Here is a 9,173-nt window from a genome sequence, read left to right as displayed (position 1 = left end):
GCCTGCCCTGTGCCCTGTGCCCCCCTGGGCAGCTCCAGCGAGTCTGGTGCTGGGACATGCCAGCTTTGGGATGGTGGCTTTGGGATGTCCCTCTTCGGGCAGCACCCTGCAGGACACACAGCACATACTGGGCTTGGACCTACCCCATTCCTGGTTCCTGGAGAAGGGCAGGAGCTGGAAAACTGGGCTGGTTCTGCCCCCGTCCAGCCTGAGGGGTTCAGGCATTTGGTTTTTTGGCCCTGACCTTGTTGTGCTGCTCCGTGCAGGTCCTGCCTGTCACAGTGTGAGCCCCAGAGGTTCTGGTTTATCCTGTGCTGGATGTCAGTGGGGGTTTGCAGGAGGAGAAGCATTTTGTGTCTCCACCTAGGAAAGGTTCCTGTGTCCTTCTCAGAGGCTCTGTGTGAGTGTTCAGGATGCAAAGCCAGAGGATTCTGTCTGCTGGCCTGAGGGGCTGGTCCAGCCCCCTCCCACAGCCCCCAAAAACCACAGAGCCTCAGCCAAAGGCCGAGGAGCTTCTCCTTCACTGCATGGAGAGCATTAAGGGTGTCCTATGCTGCCAGCAGAGTCCTTGTTCCCACTGCTGGCAGACAGCAGCAGCACTGGAGGGAATGATCCCCCATGCATGGCACAGCTCCTCACATTCTGTGGGTCTCTTCTAACCCCCCCAAACCCTCGGGAAAACCACCAGGCCCAAGGCTGGTGGCTTCCACAGCAGCCTTGCTGGGACAAACCCCCTGCCAGCAGCCCCCCCATCCTTTTGTCCCTTGCACAGATGTGATGCTCAGAGATTATGCTGTAGATTAAGGTTTTACTGAATCCTGAAATGAGTGCAAATACCCAGAAGCTCACCCGCAGCTGAATCTCTTCTGGATGCTCGGCTGGATGGGAAAAGGCATTTCCCACTGTGTCCTCCCCACATGCAGGAAGGACAGAGCCTTGATATTCACCCCAGCCTGTCTGCTGAGAGCCTGCAGGTAAGAGCAGGGGTGTTTTGGGGTGGAAGGATGGGAAGATGAGTTTTGTACTGGCTGGAACTCCGAGGGATCCATGTTTTCTGCTCTGCGATGTGCTCAAGGTCACTCCTGGGGCAGGGGGATGACACGTGTGAGGGGAGGGATGTGCCAGCCCTGACCTGCCTCTAGCTCCTGCCTGTGACCCCCAGCAGCTCACACAATCCTTTAGGATAGAAAAGCCTCCAAAATCTTTGAGTCCAACCACTGAACTGGGGGCCCAAAGCATCCAGAGCCCCCCATGGACTCACCCCACAGCCATGCTGGCAAATGGGCAAATTCTGCAGCAGTGGGACCCCCGGCAGGGACCATCATCCCCGGGGCGCCACCCCTGGGGACAGGGCCCTCCCAGCCCGGGGCACAGCGCGGGGACACCGTGCCGGGCTGTGCCAACAGCTCACATGCCGAACGGGATTTTTTACACCCATTCCTTCACCCCGTTCGGTTTTCACGCCCCGCCGGTGGCAGCAGGGAGGTTTCCTGCGGCCGAACGGGGGAGGAAGGGTGCTTCTCCCCAGACAAAAGGGCCTTGTCCCGCGGCGGGGCGCAGGAGGGTGGCAGCGCTGATGTGGCAGCGGGGACGGGAGCGGCGCGGCCCCGGGACGAGCGGGCGCTCCCCGCGAGCCCCGGGAGCCCCGGCGGCGGCGGGGCCGGGCCGTGACGTGGCAACTTCCGAGGTGAGCCCGGCTGCACCTTCACCGCAGAACCACCGCAGCCCGTGCTGCTCGCCCCGCCGGCACTCCCCGCCCCGCCGCCGGAGAGGATGATTCCCAGGCAGCAGGGACAACCAGGTACCCCGTGGGGCTGGCAGGGCTCTCCTTCCTTCCCCTCCCCTTGCCCCCCTGCTCCCACCCGCGCTGGCTCCACGGGATCTTAGCTCTGGGACGACTGACGGGGCTGGGTCCCCCTGGGAGGTTCCCGTGGGGTTTGGTCGTGGATCAGCACCGTGGGGCTGGGGGTGGAGGGGAGAGGGCTCCCCACAAGAGCCACGTGTAGTGTCCAAAGGTGCCCACGACAAGGGGCTGCAGGGATTGCCTGGTCCCGCAAGCCCCAGACTGCCACACCAAAACTTCTCCTGAGCTGCGAGCCCAGGGAGGGGACGCTGATGGGACGGCCCCATTCCCTGGCAGCGGCACATGGGGCAGGAGCTGCGGGCTCGAGGGCAGATGGGGACAGGGACGGGCTCGGCTCGGTGGTCACCGCCCGTGTCCCCGTGCCAGGTCACCCCGCTGAGCCATGAACGCCTCGGTGCCCGGCAGCCAGCTGAGACAGGCCGAGCCCCAGGACGTGGCCGCCTTCACCCCCGTCTCCATCGTCAAGAGCGTGACCAAGAAATCGGACGCGCTGCCCGTGATCTCGGTGATCGTGGTGCTGTTCGTGCTGCTGGCCGTGTGCATCGTGCTGGCGGTGCACTACGGCCCGCAGCTGCGCACCGTGCAGCTCACGCTGCAGCACGGGCCCCCGGCGCAGCACCCCGACAGCGTGCTCCTCACGGACTGGAGGCCCCTGGACACCCACGGCAAGATGGACTCGGCTGCAGTGACCTGCCACTGCTCCTGCAACCACCACCTTCCCCACGGCAGTGCTGAGCCCAATGTCATCGAGATCACCTACCTGTGACACGGCCCGGGCCACCCGGGCAGGGCTCGAGGGACGCGTCCCACTGGAAAGGCTGGGATGGGATGTTCGTGTATCCCACACTCAGGGGCTGCACCTCCCCAGACCCGTGTCTGGCCCCAGGAATGCTCAGGAGGTTCAAGACCCATCTCCAGCCCCCAAAAGTCCAGCCCAGGGGTGCCACTGTCCCCAGGCAGGAGCTGGGTCCCAGCCTGGGCTCTGGGGCTGGCTCAGCCTACGTGGGGCAGCTTTAGCCTCTCTTCTGGTTTTACCTGCCCTGGTTTTACCTGTCCCACGCTGCCTGGGAGTGGCCAGCAGAGCTGCCTCGGTCCTTGCCTCATCTGGGGAGCTCTGGGGCTGTGCTCAGCCCCCTGGCAGTAGCTGGAAGTTGCATCATGTGGAATTGTTTTCCAGTGAAAGATGTTTCCACACTCAGGGTGTCCTCGTTACACTGTTTGTATGAGAAGCTTCCAGCCGCTCTTTGCCTCATGGCACAGCCCCTTTTCCCACGCTGGGGGGCTGGAACATGGTCCTGCCCCTGCCAGCCCCCCCAGCCCCCCGGGCAAACAGCCAGAGGAGAGGAGGGCAGAGGAAGCAGCTCCTGATTCAGTGTTGGGTGGAGCCAGTGACAGGGGACAACGTGTCCTGTCCCCAGTGGAGGTGGGTGAGAGAAGAGCAGTGACACAGCAGAGGCAGGAAGTGAGAATGGCACATCACAGCTGGCTGAACATCTGGAGGTGCTCAAGTGACTCTGGGTAGAGCCTGCAGCATCTCTGTGCAAAGGGATGGGGAGACCTGAGGTCACCCTCACTGAGGTCACCCTCACTGTGGTCACCTCTCTGTCCCCATCCCTGACTGCTGTCCCAAGGAAGGAGCGATGGTGGCGTTGGCACTGTCACCCTCGGTGGGGTGATGCTGAGGTGGCTCTGTCACGCTGGGAGAACCTCGCTGAGGCGGCACAGAGGGATCAGGAGAGGTGAAACCTGAGCCCTGCAGGCTCCTGGGGGTGTCAGAGCACCGTTCCTGTTCAGCCCAGGGATCTCCACAGTGCCAGTTTCTCCTCCCGTGGTGGCTGCAGGACCTCGGTGTCTGCATTGCCTGGGGAGGAAGCAGCCTCTGAGATCCCCCCGAGGATTTATTCTAGGACAGCCCCAAAGTCAGGATACAGCTTCCACCTCTGCCACTCAGGAAAAGCCAGGTCTGTGTCTGCCCTCAGATCCCTGGCACAGATCCCTGTGGGCACAGCTGGACAAGAGATGGGATTCCCCTGTTCCTCCAGGGGCTGGAGGTATTCCCGATGTGCCAGATGCTCCAGGATCCTTCCTCTCACTTACTTCCAGCCCTTGCTTTAAAGCTGGACTTGCTGGAAACTTTTTGTCTCCACAACAAACATAATTTATATTGCGTTTTGGGAGGATTGTTTTCTGTTTTGAATTTGCTCCCATTTGCTTTCCAGGGCTGATAGGACATTATCAGCTCTCCCACACTCATGTTAGAGGAGATAAGGGCTGTCATTTTCATTGACAGTCCTGGAGTCCTGCTCCCCTTTCCATGTCAAAAGAGGGCTTTGTTTGCAATGCCTATATCCCTAACAGCACCCCTGAGGAGATAATCACCTCTAGGGACTTCTCCTAATTAAGAAATCCTCCCTAAGAGGGTGCTGAGGCCCTGGCACAGGGTGCCCAGAGCAGCTGGGGCTGCCCCTGGATCCCTGGCAGTGCCCAAGGCCAGGTTGGACAGGGCTGGGAGCAGCCTGGGACAGTGGGAGGTGTCCCTGCCGTGGCAGGGGGTGGGTGACACTGGATGGGATTTAAGGCCCTTTCCAACCCAAACCATTCCATGATCTCTTTAAGTGACATCTGTGGGTTGTGGTCACCCAGGAGCTGGATAAACCCCTTGTGACCATCATGGGATCTGCACTGTGACACCCAGAGAGGCTGCACCCTCCTCCTGGGGACATCAGCTGGTGTCACCTGCCAGGCTGAGGCAGCAGAGCCGTCCCCAGCTTTGGTGGCTGTGCCATTCCAGCTCAGGGAGCAGCTCCATCCAGCACAAAGCCTTCCATTAGAGGAACAGGAGCTTTCCTGGCAGCTCCCTCTGAAGGACACCCACAGTGGGGAAACGTCATGTTTAGAGAGAAAAGATTAAAAACGTCTAAATATTAATAAAGAGAAAGACAAAATGGGTAATTATTGCTGGCACTTATTGATTTGCAGCCGCTGGGGACTCGTAAAGGTCTGATTGATGTCACAGTGTGCTGGGACTGGATCCATCACTTACCCTGTGCAGCACAGGGAGCCCACCCCGGGTTGTTGTTCAGGTGTTTTGGGTTGTCACACTAAAATCAAATCAAAGTGGCAGTGGAAGGTGGTGCTGCTGCCTGCCCCCTGCCCCCACCCTGTCAGCAGCCTCTGCACTCTGGGAAGATCCAGCTCTGAAGCCCCAGCCTTGGGGAGCTCTTCCATGTGTTTAATTTGCAATCAGAAATTTAGATACAAGCTTTTGGAGCACAGGAAAGAAATTACTGTAAGACTTAGAATAGCAAATTGAATCATACAAGCGAGTGACAATATGCTGCCAGCTTTCTCCTCCAGAAGGACATCAAGGGTTAGATCTCAACTCATTGCTTTCTCCCACACAATAAAACATCATTTTTACAGCTTCTCCTCATTTCTCTTTGGGCAGCTCTCCCTCTCTCCGCTCACAGAATTGCTTTTTGTAGCACCGGGCTTTATAAAACAGGCAGGGTCCTGGAGCAGCAGAGCCGTGCATGAAATTACCATAACATTATTCCTGTCTATTCAAACACACAGCCTGGCCCAATTTACTTCACTTACAACTTTCTTCCCTCCTTAATAATAATCCTTTTATGAGCACGGAGCAACAATAACTCTCCTTATCGTCCCCTCTGTGCAGGGCAGCTCCTGGAACCTGGCAGGCAGGAGCTGCTTTGCTCAAAACCAGGTTTTTGCCTGGGGAAGCTTTCAGGAGCTGCTACATTAACAATTAACTCTGTCCTCATCAGTGATCGCCTGCACCCCTTTCTATTTCCCCCTAATTAAGGTGTTGCCCTGCAGAAGGGGAGGCACCTTTATAACCCCCATAGGAGGGTTTAGTGGGGGGTACAGCGGGGTTTGGGGGAGACTCTGCTTGTGATGCTGCAGAGTTGCCTAAAATCGTGTAAAACCCAGGGAAACGCCCTATATTCGTGTAAAAGCGAGGGAAACACCCAGAAACTGTGCAAAACCGGAGGAAACACCCTAAAATCGTGCGAAACCGAGGGAAGCACCCGAAAGCCGTGCTAAAAGGAGGGAGGTACCCAGAGCACCCGCTGAGGATGGAGGGGAGGCGGCTGCAGCATCGCCCTCCCTGCGGGGCTGGCGGCGGCGGAGGGAGAAGGGAGGTCGCAGCCCCTGTGTGGGGGAGTTTGGGGGGCTCAGCACCCCCAGCCCCTCGGGCGGCGCCGGGGACAGGCGGGGACAGCGGCGGAGCCCAGCGCGGAGCAGCAGTGGGCTCTCGTGGTGGAGGGATCCAACTGCACAGCGCCGGCACCGCCCGGCCGGCCCCGCGGGCACCGGCGGCTCCGGGCGGGCACCGCTGGAGCAGCCCGCAAGGACACCCGGGGGGCTGGCGATGGTGGCGGAGGATGGGCAGCCCAGGCTGGAGCGGGTGGCACGGGGAGGTCACCTTCAGCCGGTGCCACCCCGAGGGAAGGTCGCTCCACCTCTTGCAGAGCTGCGTACCTGGTGTGAGAGGGGGAATCTTCCTCCTGAGAAAGGGTCCCCAGGAGCCTCCCAGGTCCCTGAAGGCAGCTGAGGACGGGGAAGGTTCTGGGCTCCCTTGTGCAGCTGCACCTCACATGCCTCATGCTCAGGGAGGGATTGCTGGCCCACTGAAAAGGGAGTGGTGCTTCTAGAGGAGCAAAGGCTGTCTTTGAAGGGCTAAAAATGCATAGAATCACAACAGAATTCATAGAATCAATCCACAGCTGGAAGGGGCCACAAGGATCATCCTGGCCAGCTCCTGGCCCTGCACAGACACCCCAACAATCCAACCCTGGGCATCCCTGGCAGCAGTGTCCAAACCCTCCTGGAGCTCTGGAGGCCTTGGGCACTGGAAGGGGCTTCAAGGTCTGCCTGGAGCCTCCTCTTGTCCAACAGCCCCAGCTCTCAGCCTGTCTTCATCATAGAAAATTATTAGATGTGAAAAAGCCTCTTCACTCTCATTTCAAGCTGCCCTCCGCTCCCTGCTGTGTTATGGCACAGCTCCTGGTCCCAGGCTAGCACCGTGTCAGCCCAAAATGACAAAGTTTGAAGAGCTCCAGCTGTGCAGTGGAGCTCGAAATAACCTGGTGGTGCTGCTCTCTGCCAGGTGATGGACAGGGAGAGTGGTGCCTCCAGCACAGCTCTGCACCCCTGGGAGCTCAGGGTGTGCCCGTGTCCTGCTCTGGAGCCTGGAGAGCAGCTGAGCTGCAGAGGAGCCAGGTTTGCACTCCTGAAAATGGCATTTCCAGCTGCTCTGGGCATGGACAGCATCGGGAAGGAGCTGAAGGAAACAGTGCACACATTGCTGTTAAGAATTCCTGAGCTTTAAATGAAAGGGTTCGGGCGCAGTCTAAACCTTAGAGGGGGAATTTTGTGTTTGTAGCCACCACACTGTCCATGGAGGTCCTGAAGCACGCCGGGAGCCTGCCGGGGTGTGAACAGGAAACAGGAGGAAACATGTTTTGTTTTTAGCACCAGATCTCATTTCCCTGCCTGTGCTTCTGGCAAGTCTCAGCTCGATCCCGTTTTCCTTTCCTATTTTCTTGCAGCTTTACTCTGTCCATCTCCCTCCACGGCACTGATTTGCAGCTCAGCCATGCTTCTGCAGCATCCTCCCGCCAGCTGGGAATGTTCTGATGGCTGGGGGTCACAGGCCTGGTCTGTAGGGGTTTATTCATGAAGAATCATCAATAATTCATGCAGGAGCTCCTCCAGCTCCTCCTGAGCAGGCCAGACCTGTCACCAGTGCTGGGGACAGTGCTCAAGGGGCTCACAGCCCTGTGACAGTGACTTCTCCTCCCAGCCTTTCCCTGAACAAACCGGTACTCAAAATCCCACCTGGTCCCTGTCTTTGGGAAGGAAAATGAGTGGTTTGGAGGTTTGGAATTCTCCCAGCTGAGGGTGGGGATGGCAGCAAGTGGGGTCTGGCCCGTGGGTGCTAGAGCCAGGGGGAATTCACCTGCTGTGGTGTCAGTGATGAGTTAAACACGGGGCGCTTGGGGAGAGTGGCTTGTTCTGCAGTGGGACTGGGAGGTGATGGGGGAAGGAAACCCCACGCAGGGCTCCTCGAGGGACCCCCACAATCCTGGGCTGTCATATTTATTTCCTTTCCCTTGTGACGTTCCAGCGTGGTTCTTCTGTTCCGCTCCATTCCTGGAAAGGAAAAGCATTAAAAAAACGCGAGGTGGAGGGATAACAGTCCCAGCAGAAGGAAGTGGCCTTCCCACCTCCCCTCCCAAAACCGGGCACGGGCTGCGAGACATCCGCTCCTCCACCCGGAGCTCCGCGGGCAGCGGGAGCGATCGGGAGCGAGCGGGATCATCCCTCCGGGAGAGCCCCGGGCCGCGCAGGAGGAAGGCGAGCACAAAGCAGGGAAATGACTCGGCAAAGGTCACCTGGAGCTGGGGCCGAGCCCAGGAATAGCACCGGGCTCCGCCACCCCCCGCGGCACCGTCCCTTCCTCCCGCTCTGCCGAGGGCACAGATCGTGGCGCTGGGGTGGCTTTGGCTTTGCGGCTCTTTGGGGCATCAAAATTCACCATGACAAAGAAAAGCGATGACAGCAGAGCCTCACCTGGGAAAACCAGAGCGGTGAGGGGAGCTGGGAGGGATGGGAATAGGCTGGGGAGACAGGGGTGCCCATCAAGGCTGGAAAAGCAGGAGGAGAGGGCGAGGTGGGCACAGGACACCAAAGGCTGCTGGAGGCTGCCCGGGAGGTGTGGAGACACAAAGATGACGTGGCTGGTGGGGCTCCAACCACACCTTGAGGACACTCCATAACAGCCAAAGAAAATTCCACATGACCTTCCCTGTCCTGAATGGCTTCAGTCACCTCGAGACCAAAACAAGCCCAGCCTGGGGTCTGGGAGCTCTGCAGGCTCAGGAGGAATACATGGAACACCTTCAGGTTGTGCTACCTGTGTGTGCACAGCTGGCCAGCTGTGGTGATACCATGCAACATCTGGGCAGCCTGAAGGTGAGGGCTCAGGGTTTGAAATAAGGCCAAGAAGGGATTTGATGGTGCAGGAGTGACGCCAGGGGAATCCGTACTGAGCCAAGCTGGGATGGAGCACGTGCCAAGAGAGGGAGCAGCCAGGACAGACGGATGCAGGGATGGGCAGAGGCCTGAACGGACGCAGGCTGTGTCTGCCAGCGCCTCCCTCCTTCCTTCGTGCCCTCCCGGCAGTGTTCGGCGTGGCCACGCTCCTGCTGATTCATCAGCTCATTTTGGTGTGTCCGGCTGGAACTGGTGACATCATCACCTTTGTACTGGGAAAGGTGAC

General features: G+C 59.0%; 1 protein-coding gene across 1 annotated transcript; it reads left to right on the top strand.

The window, feature by feature from the left end:
- The first annotated feature begins 2,246 nt into the window (after positions 1 to 2,246).
- Positions 2,247 to 2,630, top strand: SMIM33 (small integral membrane protein 33). The gene has a single exon (XM_031505999.2). It carries the CDS (start codon positions 2,247 to 2,249, stop codon positions 2,628 to 2,630), a length of 384 nt encoding a protein of 127 aa, XP_031361859.2.
- Positions 2,631 to 9,173: the final 6,543 nt, after the last annotated feature.

The sequence above is a fragment of the Lonchura striata genome, chromosome 15, assembly GCF_046129695.1.
Source record: "Lonchura striata isolate bLonStr1 chromosome 15, bLonStr1.mat, whole genome shotgun sequence".
Lineage (NCBI taxonomy): Eukaryota > Metazoa > Chordata > Aves > Passeriformes > Estrildidae > Lonchura > Lonchura striata.
Note: the sequence above shows the minus strand (reverse complement) of the source record. Positions and strands in the feature narration are given on the sequence as shown.

Excerpts from the sequence above, each read along its gene's own strand:
- SMIM33 (XM_031505999.2), top strand. The coding sequence starts at position 2,247 with ATGAACGCCTCGGTGCCCGGCAGCCAGCTGAGACAGGCCGAGCCCCAG.